The 15252-nt window shown below is 38.9% G+C and overlaps 1 protein-coding gene across 3 annotated transcripts in view; it reads left to right on the forward strand.

Annotated features, from left to right (window-relative positions):
• Positions 1 to 14265, forward strand: part of SELP (selectin P) — a 42653-nt gene extending 28388 nt beyond the window's left edge. Inside the window, exons 11-17 of one of the 3 annotated variants that reach the window (XM_025393893.1) lie at positions 5927 to 6112; positions 6970 to 7179; positions 8224 to 8409; positions 9376 to 9495; positions 11631 to 11661; positions 12908 to 12963; positions 13550 to 14265. In XM_025393893.1, the coding sequence (XP_025249678.1) occupies positions 5927 to 6112; positions 6970 to 7179; positions 8224 to 8409; positions 9376 to 9495; positions 11631 to 11661; positions 12908 to 12962 (788 nt within the window). In that variant the 3' untranslated portion in view covers position 12963; positions 13550 to 14265. The remainder of the gene's footprint in view (positions 1 to 5926; positions 6113 to 6969; positions 7180 to 8223; positions 8410 to 9375; positions 9496 to 11630; positions 11662 to 12907; positions 12964 to 13549) is intronic. The other 2 variants (XM_025393883.1, XM_025393902.1) reach the window with 2 other exon arrangements.
• The last annotated feature ends 987 nt before the right edge of the window (positions 14266 to 15252 follow it).

Below are 15252 nucleotides of genomic sequence, written 5' to 3' on the forward strand. Positions count from 1 at the left end.
ATCTAGATTAAAAAGTTCTCCCTCTCTTTAAATAATATTTTAATAGCTTTAGTTAAATATTGCACAGTTTCAAGAACATCCTGGCCAACATGGTGAAATCCCGTTTCTACTAAAAATACAAAAATTAGCTGGGTGTGGTGGTGCGCGCCTGTAGTCCCAGCCACTCGGGAGGCTGAGGCAGGAGAATCGCTTGAACCTGGAAGGTGGAGGTTGCAGTGAGCTGAGATTGCGCCACTGCACTCCAGCCTGGTGACAGAGCGAGACTCGTCTCAAAAAAAAAAAAAAAAAAAAAAATTGCACACTTTCAGGAAGTGCTTTCATGTCATTATAGCATTTCTGTTTACCACAATTCTAACATGAGGAAAGGCAGTATCATCTCATTTTATAGGTAAGGAAGAGACACAGGGTTAAAGAGGTTAAATAACTCGTCCAGGGTCACACTGTTAGTAAGTGAAAAGGCTCAGCATTATGTCACTGAAAGTTTTACTTCCTTACCGAGTCTTCTTCAGCTACATTCTTCATTTCTTCATTCCTACACTCACCTTCCACTGAGCACTACTAAATCCCAGCCGCAGACCTTATTCAGGGATGGGTGAGATTTAACCCTAGCATAACTATGTGTGCACTTCCCTCCTCTCTCCACTTCTATATTGAATATAAGCTTCTTGAAGGCAGGAGCTGTGCCTGCTTCATCTTTATACCCCCTGCAGCAGCTAGGCAGAATAATAATGGGTGTGTGTGAAAAATGTCTGTTGAACTGAAGCTGATCATTTACCAGTAAAATTTACTCAAATACAAGCTTTGGTAATTTAGTGGAATTCTCAAAGGCAGGGGCCAGATCTTATCTGTCTTTAATTCCCCTGAGATATCTGGCTGGCAAAGTATCTAGTATATTTTATGTTCTAAAATAGAAGTGCACTGAATTAATTAATTCATAGCTCCTGTTTAGTTGCAAAAGGTACTATTGTTCTAATGTATTGTTCAGTGTAGAGTTAGTAATAATGAGACCAGCAATAATTGCTAATAATTATTGCTTAATGTACTACCACCTATTTCGTAAGCATCATCACATTCAATCCACACAAACAACCCTTAAGTTGGTTATTACTATGCCCATTTTAAAGGTGAAGAAACTGAGGCTTTGAGAGGTTAAGTAGCTGGCAAAGGTCTTAAAGCTAGAAGTATGGAGATAGGATGCAAACCCAGGCCTAGTCTGATTATAGGGATAGTGTTTTGACCACTGACCTACACTATCACCCAAGGGCAGAGCTTCTGAACCCGGGGTAAGTCACTTGTGAATTTACTCTTTTCCACTCCACAGATTGCAGCTATAACCGCTGAATGAACTTTAGAAATGGCAGTGCCTGGTGATCAGATGAGACAATATGTTGGTAGAAATCTATTAGTGTTAAGTGAAAACAGCTAAAATATTATTTATTCCTTCCTGTGGAATGAGCACTAGATTAATTTCCAAAGACTTGTATTGCTTTCTCTCCAAGTCATGTGCCATTAGGAAAGTCTTGTCACACCCGTAGGCTCCCGTTTTCTCAATTCCAAAAGGAGAGGAGTGGAGAAGACCATCTTTGAGCTTCCTGGCCAAGAATTCTGTAGGGTGAAAGACATAAAATGCTACCATCTGCTGTCAAAAAGATATACTACAAGTTCCCTTATTCCTGAACATTCATAGAGGTTAGCATTTAGGCTTGTGCTTTTTCACTTATTCATTTATTCCTCACTCTCTTATTCATTTATTCCATTGACATTTGTCATAAGTTCTATTTTCCCACATTTTAAAGCTAAAGAATATATTAAAAAACCTTAAAAAATCTCATTCACATTTTAAATCATGTATGCAACCAACAAGGCTGCTAAATCTGTAATCTCTAAAGCCCTTGCTTCCCCCTCACTCCTTTCCAGCCCCTTTTCTCTGCAGGAGGAGGCATTTGCCTCCCACCTTGTGGGCCCAGTCCCCACTCGCTGTCAAGACCCAACCCTGACCATGAACAGCAACTTTAACCCAGTATGGCCCTCGGAATTATCAACCTTGACTGATCCTGATCTTGAGCCCTGGTTTTTGCACTTGTGTTTCTACTTCATTCTCCAAATTTATGCTCTAAATTTAGGCAAATGGTTCCTCTTATTTTCCTATATGCCCGAATCCATTAATTTTTAACCCTCAACACTGCCCCCTAGAACCCCAATTTTCACAGAGTTCTAGGATACATCAGATGGACGCAGGGGCCTCCAAGTAAGCAGAGGCAGTGTGGCAGGTGGAGTTCTCAAGCTGTCTCTTCAGAGTGCAATGTGAGATTTCATTTTGGGGGATGGTTCTACAGAGAGTTCCACTTTAGTTAGAACACCAGTTCCCTGGGCCCTCTGGGATGTGGCCTCTGCCTAGTTGTTCCTTAGTATCTGCAGGGGGAATTGGTTCCAGGACCCCCTGCAGATACCAGACTCCTCAGATGCTCAAGTTACTTATATAAAATGGCATAATATTTGCATACAACCTACATACATTCTCCTTTATACTTTTAAATCATCTCTAGGTTACTTATAACACCCGATGCAAAGCCTACACATCACTTCTTCGGCATGGATTCAACATACTCAGCACATGGCAAATTCAAGTTTTGCTTTTTGGAACTTTATAGAATTTATCTTTTTCTGAATGTTTTTGATACACGATGAGTTGAATCCATAGATGCAAAATCCTTGGATCCGGAGGGTCGATTATTTTTCAGCCTTGCCTCTGCCTTTGCCCTTTAGGACCTGAAGTCCTTTTCATGAGCCTAAGCAGTGCTTGAGGTTCTTGTACCAACTTTGATGATGCCACCTGCATGACGGATTGCTTGTACACAGTTTCTGTATCCCTCCTGTCCCTGCCTGTTGGACCACTTTCATGATACAGACTGCTGAAGTCCTAATCCCTTCACACTGTCTGTCATGGACCCTCTGGTGACCATGTTTGGCTGTTGAACTCCTAATGTCTGTTTTCACTGTGTGGGGAGGGGTCCTGGTCCCAAGTCCCAACCTCAGCTCTGCTCTTCTGCCTTGTGCCTGCTTAGTCATGTCCTAAAATATGGTGAACTGGTGCCCCCTAAAACTCTGGCCCAGCTGACATCTCCATTTTTTCTTCATTCCCCCAACATTTCTCTGACTCCATGGGGCTTCCTAGTTTTATTTCTTTCTTTCTTTTTTTTTTTTTGAGACAGAGTCTTGCTCTGTGGCCCAGGCTGGAGTGCAGTGGCCGGATTGCCTCAGCCTCCTGAGTAGCTGGGACTATAGGCGCTTGCCACCTCGCCCGGCTATTTTTTTGGTATTTTTTAGTAGAGACGGGGTTTCACTGTGTTAGCCAGGATGGTCTCGATCTCCTGACCTCGTGACCCGCCCGTCTCGGCCCCTAGTTTTATTTCTAAAGTTTGAGTTTACAATATTCAACTCAGTTACATTTATTATTTATACTATATCTTCTTTCCAGAAAATTATTGAGAAAACTCTATCAAACTCAAGAAAAATGATATAATAAAAGGAAATAGAGAATTTACTAAATCTATTTGAAATAATATAAATCAATATGTTTATGAATTCAGATAAAATCATGTATACCTACTTGATGGACTATAGGAAAACACCAATGAATATCCATATGTAATAGAACTGCCTTGGTAGTCAGCGAAAATCGAGCATTAAGCATGCAATAAATGCAGCCCTTATCTGTTTTCTATTTTTGTAATTACTCAGGAGTTTTTTTTTTTTGCCAAAGTTTTAGAGTAGGCTTAAGAATATGACCACTTCTCAAAGTTATGCACAAAGGTCATTCCTGGTTATAACCCTTTTCCTCTGCATCTGCACTAATCTCCATTCCAGTAGCATCCTTGATAACTCCACAAATGTCATTCACCCCATGTTTGCTGAGTGCCTACCATATGCCGGATCTGGGTTAGGCTTCCATGTAACTCATCTAGGCTGCCCCTCAAACAGGCAAAACCGCTTCTTTATGTGATCCAGAGCCAAATTCTTAGTATGTAAGGGTCAAGGTTAATTTTTACCTAAGAGGGTTCAGAGACTTTTATAAATACAAAAGTCTGGATATGTAACCTTGGCTGAGCATGACTGACAAGACTGAAACCAAAGCATTATCCCCCAAATGAATTTAATGCTGTAGTAATTCTCATTTTATACTAGGGCCCCCTTCAGTGAATTTTTAAAAACAGTAATTCCTCTTGTTTCTTTTCAAACCAGGTAGGAATACCTTTTAGAATGCATTTAAATTAAATTGTATTCATTACTGTATTCATTCACTTCATAAGTATTTGTAGAACCCCTCCTATGTGTCAGGACCTGTTCTCTGGGATACAGTGTTTCAAGAACTGACAAGGTCCCTGCTTTCCTGCAGCTGACATTATACATATTCTTCAGTTTAAAGTTGTAATTCTGGGAGATTATGAGAAAACTATTTTTGTGAAAACGTTCACAGATGACTTCATGTCTAGGACTTACATCAATAGACATGTTTCAAAAATGTTTAGTAAATTGACTTGACATGTCAGATATGAAGTTGTTAATTACTCAATGATTTGAGAGTACTGAACTGAAATTCACTATGTTACTTTGGCTATTTGAATGGATTCATGCAATAAGAATCCATAATCCTTCAATAAAAAGTACATGGACCAGTATATAAAAGCCAAATACTGTACATCGGTTTTCCATGAGGGAGCACATAGGTCTTGAAGAGGTTTATAAAAATCAAACTAGCTAAGTAAATGAGACTTATCTGACCAAGGTATTGTGTTCAGAATAGCCTTAGATTTAAAGAAAGAATAGTCACTTCATTTGTCAATAACCCAACATTTACTGATAAATAATAGTCTTATGTTAGAGAATCTAATGGGGAGAAAGGAATAATGCTAAGAAAATATGTAACTGCAATAATTTGTAAAAATACTTTTGGGGGGAAATTGTGAATTAAAATTTAATTTCATTTATTCATTCACTTGGCAAGTGGTTACTGAGCACTGCCTCTTGAGATCCTGAGATGGGAATTATGGAAGGCTCAAGGATGAATGATTCTTGGGTTTTAGACACTTTCCATCCAGTAGAAGAGGGAGAGTATGACATGTGACATGGCAGCACATGAGTTCAGACAAAAAGCTGAATAATTCAGAGGAGAAGAGTTCAGGCTGTGGTGATCAGCAGAGTCTTCAGAGAGGTTACGAGTTAAATCCTGGAGGATTAGTGGGATTTTATCCCATGAAAATGGAAAAATTCTCAGGGGAATGTGAGCCAAGAACCAGAAGCAATAACACACAAAGTCACTTCAGGGAATTCCCAGAAACTAATCAATCTTGACCAGGAGGTTTTGAGCTTTCCTGTGTTATCTGGATGGGTGGTATTAAAATACAATAACAAAATAAACCAAAAAAGAATTAGCGAGGAGATTCAAACGGAAGAAATAGTTCGAGGCAGAAAGCAATCATTGCAGTTTTAGGTGTGTTGAATTTGAGGAGATGGCATGATATATGGGAGTAAGTAGTCTCAGGCAAGAGGAAGGGCGGAAATGAAATCCTGGATTGCACCCATTCAAATAAGATAGTGGGAGCTGCGGCAGGCTACAAGATCTCTGAAGCAGAGGGTGTAGAGAAAACAGGGTAACACTGTAAGTTCTTGAGTATTGCTGCCTAAATCTTTGACTTCCTTGTCTTCATGACTTGTACCTATACTCCTCTCTGTAAGCTCACCATCCTCCCACTGCCCTTTGCAACAAATGACCTACAGTATATGTTGTGGAATGCTGCTGCCTAGCAGAACATCTGGAATATAGGTGCTCAATAAATATTTTTTGAATATATAAGTGAATGAACTTTGTGTAACACAACTTCTGAATAAACTTGGAGATTGTGACATTCTTAATTTGATACTCTAGCCATCAAGTGCCCAGAACTCTTCGCCCCAGAGCAGGGCAGCCTGGATTGTTCTGACACTCATAGAGGATTCAATGTTGGCTCCACCTGCCATTTCTCTTGTAACAAGGGCTTTAAGCTGGAGGGGCCCAATAATGTGAAATGCACAACTTCTGGAAGATGGTCAGCTACTCCACCAGCCTGCAAAGGTAATAATATGTACTTACTGAGACAGTTCTACTTTTGGAAATTTATTCCACAACAACAAACAATTATCTAGTTCTTATATGTGAACTAGATAATTGTACATATTACCACTATTTGGATTTAGCAAACAGCTGAAGGATTTTAAAACGTCTAAGGAGTGACAGGATATTTTTATGTTTGTGAATAAAAGATACATTGATTCTTAAGCAGGAATTTTGTTTCATGGCTTCTTTTTTTGAAAGAGCTTTGTTGAGCGAACTGAATGGTCTCCATTAATTTATTGCTGAGAGAAACAGAGATAATACTGGGATAGAGTCACTGGTCCAGTTTTTCAAATTTAGGAATTGAGGCCCAGAAAGGTCAATCATCATCTTCCTGCCACATGGCAAGTTAATGACAAAGCTGGTGGGATCATTCAAATGGAAGAAATAGTTTGAGATAGAAAGCAATCATTGCAGTAAATTTCAACTTTCACATTGACCTTTAGTGAGAGAACAGTACCACTTCCCAGTAAAGCAGGGTTGGGCAGGCAGTTGGCCCATGTATATTTGGCTTTCTGCTGAATTTCTTACATTTCTGTACCATTTTTTGCTTCTTTTTAAAATAGCAATAACAATGACTCCCCTAATTTCTTCTCTTGGCCAGGAGAATGATCTCCTCAAGGATGCTTTTTAATAATTTTCCTCATCTGGTTTTCTATATCTGACACTGATAGTTTTTCTTAACTTCTTTAAAATAGCTCTTGCTAGAACCTCCCTTGTTATGAAGGGAGTGAAAAGCAGTTATTCCAGATTAGCCTTAACTCTTTACACTTCTTTTAATTGGGAGCTCTCTGAATTGAAACGTTTTCTCACAACAGGCATAGCATCACTTCCTAGTCCAGGGGTGCAATGCCCAGCCCTCACCACACCTGGGCAGGGAACCATGCACTGTAGGCATCATCCGGGAACCTTTGGTTTTAATACCACTTGTTACTTTGGCTGCAATGCTGGATTCACACTCATAGGAGACAGCATTCTCAGCTGCAGACCTTCAGGACAATGGACAGCAGTAACTCCAACTTGCAGAGGTAAGATGAAAAGGAGAAGGCAATTCTGATGCTGCCTTCCTGCAAGTACTCAAGCTAGCCATTGTGCCTGTATGTTGAAGTCTCACCCAACCACAACCACTACTTCCAAATGTCATCTCCCCTGTGAAATCCACACCAATCCCAATTAAAAGTAATGTGTCACAGGCACATCACTTCTGCCCTTCCTCATGTCACAAGCTAAAGCTAATACGCAAATACTCAGAGACTTGAAGAAACATTTGCAGATGTCCGAGATGTGTTAGAAAAATAGGTATATTAAGTGTAAAACCTGCTATAGCAATTGGTAAATTAAAAGTTGCATATTACATGACCATATAAACATTCCATAGTTTCATAATAATTTGAACCTAAATAAAAATTAAGCCATACGTGATATTTCCTGAAGAGCTATCACCCTATACATAAAGCATTGAGACCTATGTTTCTTTCATTTTTGTATACCCCAAAAAACATAGCACGGTGCTTTGTAAATGACACTACTGATCAGTAACATTTATTTGAATTAAATCTAATTTCCTGACCTTTAATTTCCTATCCATAAATTAGAAAGAATAACCTGAAGTTCCCTGAAAATGTAGTTTAAGGAGGATGACAGTCGACTTCTTTCAAACTTCCAGTGTTCAGATATGCTGAACACTTATTAAGTATTTTAATAAACATATACTGACATGCCAGTTGATCGCAAATGTAGTAATAACATTTAGACCAGTAGTATTTTTAAGAACCAAAATTTTGTAAATAGTATATTTGGAGGCAAGATTTATCAATGCATTAGCAGGTATTTATCAGATGCTACTACATATCCATCTTTCCATCTTGGTTCTTTGGCTATCACCCTTTGGGAGAATATTTTCATGTATGTGCTGTTAGAAGAGCTACTGTGAATATTGGAAGTGGCTCATATCCTTTCTGACCTTTTACATTCTGCCTCATTTATTGGCACTGTTAGGTTACAAAATAAACTATAATCTCTTTCACCTCCAATCCACATGTTGTTTCTCTTCCATTCTTTCTTTTCTGCAGCTGTGAAATGCCCAGAACTACATGTTAATAAGCCAATAGTGATGAACTGCTCCAACCTCTGGGGAAACTTCAGTTATGGATCAATCTGCTCTTTCCATTGTCTAGAGGGCCAGTTACTTAATGGCTCAGCACAAACAGCATGCCAGGAGAATGGCCACTGGTCAACTACCATGCCAACCTGCCAAGGTACAATTTTCATGTGGGTTAAGAAGTCACTGTGATGTGGAAAAGAACAAAATCAGTGTTTCTTCTGTGTCTTTCTCATAGTGGTCTTGCTTTCCATCACTGGGTTTCCCCCTGCTTAATAAGTTTTTCACAATGAATCAGGCAGAATCTCCTTACCTTATAGAGTGGTGGAAATTCAATCCAGTGACTGTAGGTAATCACCCCTCCTTTTCAGTGTTCAATTTGTGAAGTGAAACCTTTCCCTTCATTATAATCTCTGTTTAACAGACCTTGAAGTTTCAAAATGTTTTAAACTGGGAGTTATTTCATGCAGATTTCTAATTTATTATATCAGAAGACCTTTGCTTACCACTTAACACTAAAAATACCCTAGCAGATCTTCCTCAATTAAGTTCTATCTGTTTGCAAAAACTTATTTGGGCTTGTATTTCAGCCCCTTATTTTTTCCCCTCATGGCTTGTCCTGACTACCTTTTGTTACATAACTGAATCTTTGCCAAAAAAATTACCCACAGTTTATTTTATTTGCCTAAACTTACATGTGTAGGCTTCTTATGTTTACAGTTTATTTTACTGGGTCCTTACCTTAATTTTCTTGGAAATTACAGTTTATATTTAAGCCTTAGGAATACAATAAGGCCCCACTTTTATTTTATTTGCCCAAACTTACATGTATAGGCTTCTTGTGTCTACAATTTCTTTTATTGGGTCCTCACCCCGATTCCTTTGGATATTACGGTTTATATTTAAGCCTTGGAATAAAATAAGGCCCCACTTCCCATTTTGTTGCAGTGGATTTATGAATTCCAGATCTTCTTTCATGTTAGCTTGTCAGCATTGCCAGGACCTTTGGTGATCCTACTTGATCTCACATCTTAGAGTTCTCGGAAACTTTCTGAGAGAGAAAGATTATTCGTTTGCATAATACGCTTCTTATGTCTTGCATGTGTGTGTGTTTGTTTTGCAGCAGGACCACTGACTATTCAGGAAGCCCTGACTTACTTTGGTGGAGCGGTGGCTTCTACAACAGGTCTGATAATGGGTGGGACGCTCCTGGCTTTGCTAAGAAAGCGTTTCAGACAAAAAGGTAAATAGGAAAGAGTCTTCTCTTTGCTTTTTTCTTTCACATAATTTAGGGTGGGGAAGTAGAACCACAACTTCAGTAGTTCATGTTGGAAAATATTTGCATTAAAAGAAAAAAAAAAGCCAAGATAAGTGATCTTGAGAACTGACTGTCCATTAGAATCACCTAGGGAACTTCATAAAAATATAGATCCTTCTATGGGGAGACTTGGGAGTGGCTGCAGAAATCTGAATTTTTCAAAACCCCTCTCCCAAAATTCAAATGAGGTTACTTTGCAGTTTGGCATTTGGGGCCTCTGGTCTAAGTACCCTAGGCTATCACTAAAACTAATTAGAAAGGTGTTATGCTTCCTTACTTCACTCATTTCTTCACGTAGCAGTCATTTATTCATCATCTCTGTTAAGAGTGTGAGACTCATAATGATGGTTTCTGATATTAAGGAAGGAATAATCCAGGAGGGGAGACAGGTGAAATCAATGCTGGTAGTGAAGTGTGGTAAGTGTGTTAGGACACAAATACAACCTAGGTATTATTAGAACATAGACTAGGGATGCCTTAACCAGACTGTCAGGTGAGAAAGCCTTTTTCAAGCTTAACTTTGAAGAATGAGTGGCATTTAGCCCAGGGGAAAATGGAAATAGAGTTCCATTAGAGAAAATGGCATGTAGAAAGACATGAAAGTGTGAAATCATTGAGAAGATGGTATGTTTAACAGTTAAGTGCATCTGAATCAAAAGGGGATTATGGAGGAGGCAGGAGATGAAGTTAGGGGCAGAAGAAGCTGCCCCTGTATTGGTGACCTGGTGTGATAAGTGAAGAGATTTACTTTTTCTCCTGAAAACTTGTAAAGTTGATGCAGGATTTAAACAGAGAAGACCAAATAGATGAAAACTCTCTGTAAGGGAAACTGTGTTCATCAGATTGTTCATCAGAAAAATAACTTTAGTCTAGGAATTAAAGATGGGAACATCCCATCTCTTAAGGTTTAAAACATCCTTTCTCAGTCTTCTCCACTTAGCCTGCGTATAAGTTCATAAAGTTTTGTTTATAACCTAATGGGGCTCTTCTTCATCACTCCTCATAGGAAGTAACTAGGGGCATCAGAGAGACCATTAGTGCTCAAATCAAGGTAATTGAAAGTGGCTATGTGAAAAAATCTGAAAGAGTTCTCATTGAATTTCTCTATTATTGACATAGGTCTCAACACCTATTCTTAACTGCTCAGAGGCAAAACCACGTGTTCCCTACTCTTATTCTTTCTCCGTTTACAATGCTACCAAAACATTGAGGCTGTTTTTCCAAATCTTCATATATTCTCCTGTGAGTGGCCAAGACAATAGACAAAGGTCAATACTCTGCTTCAATACCAAAGAGAGGTACTGAGAGCTACAGTGAATCCCTCCATGCAAAATGTGTGCTTGCTCAACCAAACCCAGGACCCAGAAGGCAGAGGCAAGAGCTCCTAGGCCTTAATCTCTATGATCATGTAGGAATCACTCTAATCTTGATGTTTCCGCCAAGTCCTTTCTTTGACTTTGAGACATTTCCAGGGGACCCTGTAACAGTGCAGAAGGACAAATAGCTACCCATGTTCCAATATTTTTAATAATAAATACATTCATTTGTTGGGGATGGGAGCTTTTTTCCTGGGCTTCTCCCAATTTGATTTTAGGCTTTCAAGTTTTCTATGGCCAAATAAGAGGAAAATGCTGCAGCCATAGCTGAAAATTCAACTATGAGAGTCTGTCATTTGGATAAAAATATGCTACCTGGGAGGAAAAACATCCATTGTTCTGTTGGTTTGGATTTATGTATGTGATTAGCTTGCCCAGCTAAGGGCTGAGGGCAAGTGACACAAGATGCCCTGAAAAGAAATTGAGTTATGTATATACTGAAAGGAAGGAGGAAGAAAGTGAGAGGACTCTGGAGTTAAATATTGTCAAATGTTCAATTTAGCCTAAAACACTTTCTACCTTTCAGGGAGAGACTGTTCCCAATATTCCCCTTTTAATGAGCCGACCTGAAAATCAGTCTACTGGTTTTCCCCAATAATTTCTATCCTTAATGACCATCTCTTTCATCTTGTTTTTTTTTTGTTTTTTTTTTATCAATCATTCTTATCTTCTCGCTTATTTTAGATGATGGAAAATGCCCCTTGAATCCTCACAGGTAAGGTAGAAATGTTTTATGATTGAGTAAATTTTGCTAGCTTGACTTTATAATTCACTGTAATATGTCAGAATGATTACATGCAATGCCTGCCTCCTTTTTACAATGTCTTTTAAAATGTCTTCTATTCTGAAGTAAAATACACAGATAACAAATATTCTCATTATAACATAAAGTAGAAATAAAACGAAAAGTAATTTATAATAAAAACACGATGCAAAAACTTAGGCGCTGTGCCAGCAGATGCAATGAGGTCATCAGAAACATGCACCTTCCAGCAGAATCACTAGGAAAGCAGCAGCCATGCAGGTGGACTGATGGGGGAATGTTGTATTAGTGACTCAAAGAACATTAGAGCTGTGGCCAACACTAATCTAATTTTTCAAAATGGTGAACAACTCTGGTAAAGAGTCCTAAAACCTGTGATAATTGTCCCTTGATTCATATGGCAATTACACTTTTTAAAGATGCAAAAAATGCTTAATATTTACATGTAAAGCACTTGCGTTCCTGGCTCAGAGATTTTTAACCTGTATGAATATTGAGCAGATATTCCAAAGTTATGTGGGGTGTTGGACAATTCTTTTGTGTCCTGTACCCCCTGCTGTTTATAATCTAGCAAGAGTTTTCAAAAAGGGACAGTATGCCTCCAAGGGTATTTCTTTTGATTTTTGCAACGAACAAGAGCTCTATTGACATTGAGTGGGCAGGAGGCAGGGGTGCTGGATATCTTTTAAAGACATTTCCATCCTGGAGGAAATAGAAATCCTTATATGAACCCTGTTGTCACAGACATCCAGCACCCTTGCCCCATACCTACTCAATATCAGTAGAACTCTTGATGGTTATAAAAATCAAAAAACACCCCTAGGGGGCACACTGCCCCTTTTGAAAACTACCGTTAGATTATCATAAACTACCGTTAGATTATCAAGTGTTAATGCCAAGAATTTTGTAACTACTTCTTCTCACCTAGAAGAGGTTGCAGCACCTTAGAGGGTATAACAGGTATTCAGTAGGTAAAACATCAACAATAACTTAGTGCGGGTACAAAATACAATGTAAATTACCCAGAGCTGTTAAGTGGGATATCGAATATTTCTTTGGCCTTTATTTTTCTTTCCTTTCTAAAGCAGAATTCCAGGGGTGGATGGTAATTTATGGTTTCTGGAAATACTATGTGTTGGACTGTGTTGTTGACAACTAAGCAGTATATGGTGGTCACCCTTGTGTTTCTGTTTTTTAGCCACCTAGGAACATATGGAGTTTTTACAAATGCTGCATTTGACCCGAGTTCTTAAGGTAACATACCTATGAAGATATTTTTGAAGGAAATAGAACAATAGGGAAAAAGGAAGACTATAAAGCTTAACTTTTCTTTATGTCATCATGTATTACGTTTTAAGTATGTATTAGATTTTCAGGCATGAAGGAAATTGTGTTGGCAGTAGGACACAGGTATGACAACGGAATGACAATAGAGTTCACATAAGGATTTCCATTTCCTCCAGGACAGAAATGTCCTAACAAGACATAACTTATTTCAGGATGTGTGACATTTCCATTATTGGCTGCTAGGTGGTGATGACGTGACCTTTCCTGCAAAGCAGAAGTCAAGACTGCTGAAAAATGTTTTCGAACTGTTATGGAGTCAATTCCCTATGCTACCTGCTGGAAAAACAAAAATAATCTGATGCTATCCCTCTCCCAAAAAATTCAGTGGGTAGCTGAGTGTCCTACAAAAAACCTGAATGGCAGAATATTCAAAATCTAGAAAGAAAAGATTATGCTGAGCCTCAGGGGGTAGATATGATGAGCAATTTTTTTCTTTCCTTTTTTTTTTTTAAGGAAATGATAATTATTTAAATTTCTTTGGTCTCATTTTCAGAGACCTGTCCTTTTCCTGGTCACCTCATTCAGCTCCATATGATCCTGTTGTGAATATCAAGTTTCCTGCTAGACTTGACTTAACTATAATGCATTTGCTGCAGTTTTCCATAAACACCTGTGAATCAAAGACATGGAATTACCTTAGATTAGCTCTGGACCAGCCTGTTGGACCAGCTCTGGACCAACCCTGTTTCCTGAGTTTGGGATTGTGGTACAATCTCAAATTCTCAACCTACCACCCCTTCCTGCCCCACCTCTTCTCTTCCTGTAATACAAGCCACAGAAGCCAGGAGCAAATGTTTCTGCAGTAGTCTCTGTGCTTTGACTCACCTGTCACTTGAACTACCAGTGAACCAAAGAGACTGGAGCATCTGACTCACAAGAAGACCAGACTGTGGAGAAACAAAAATACCTCTTTATTTTTTGATTGAAGGAAGGCTTTCTCTACTTCGTTGGAAAGCAGGTGGCATCTCTAACTGGAAGCAATTCCTGTAGCATCTTCTGGAGTCTCCAGTGGTTGCTGTTGATGAGGCCTCTTGGACCTCTGCTCTGAGGCTTCCAGAGAGTCCTCTGGATGGCACCAGAGGCTGCAGAAGGCCAAGAATCAAGCCAGGAGGATACATGTCACTGTGGACCTTCCTGCCACCAGTCACTGTCCCTCAAAGGACCCAAAGACTAATATTCAAATGTATAATTAAAAGAATTTTCCCCAAATGCCATGTTCCTCTATTTGATGGTTCGTTCAGTAAGGTCTGTGTATATCACATTGTTTACCATCAGTGTAATAACACATAATTATGGTTGTCCTATTTACACCTCAACCATTCAGTCAGCCAGCAAATTTGTATCACACACCCTCCACTCAGAAAATCAGAGAAATGGAAAAATTCTTCATCACCTTAATGTTTTACAGGGAAGAACAAATGTGTTTTACATGTTCTTTAAATCCCATGTTTAATAAATAGGTCATTGAAAGTTATACAGTGTTTATCTGGAACTGATGTTTAAAAAAATAGAGAGCCAAACATTATAGTAGTCATCTTGTCTCTGTAAAATGTAATGCAATAAACATGTCATGTACACTGTATATACATAAGCAAACATCCAAGTAAAAAAAGCAGCCTACTCAAAGGTTACAGTAATGTTGCAACAATGTTGGTAGTAACCTTGGGATTTAGGGACACAGTGCTTTCAAAACGTTTCTCTGATACACTGCCAGTAGCATCTCTGACTGCTTATTTATACGTCAATCAATAGGCTAGATGTTCTAGGACTTTGGTCTCAGCCCTATTTCCTGAGTCAGAATCTACCTTTTGTAAAAGTTCCCCTGGGAATTCTGATGGGCTACCAACTCTGGGAGACACTGATAACATTGTAGATAAAGAAGTGTAAGCAACTGTTCAGTCAGGGAGACAATAGATACCTACATGGAATAACCAAAGGTAATTAACATGATTATACAATTTGAATAGTGTTATAATAGTTCATAAAATGGAAAAGTCCATTGGAGCCCAGAATCTGGGAGACAGGCAGAACCCTGCACTGTAAAGAATGACCCAGCAAAGAGGAAGAAAATGGGCATTCTAAGTTGGTAGAATAATATCAGCACAGGAGGAAAGACAGAACACTGAGGGGAGTGGGGAGGGGGGAAAAGGCTGTTGATGAGCCTGATATCATTAACAGAGACCTCATGTGAGGTGC

This window comes from Theropithecus gelada, chromosome 1, assembly GCF_003255815.1.
Source record: "Theropithecus gelada isolate Dixy chromosome 1, Tgel_1.0, whole genome shotgun sequence".
In the NCBI taxonomy this organism is placed as follows: Eukaryota; Metazoa; Chordata; class Mammalia; order Primates; family Cercopithecidae; genus Theropithecus; species Theropithecus gelada.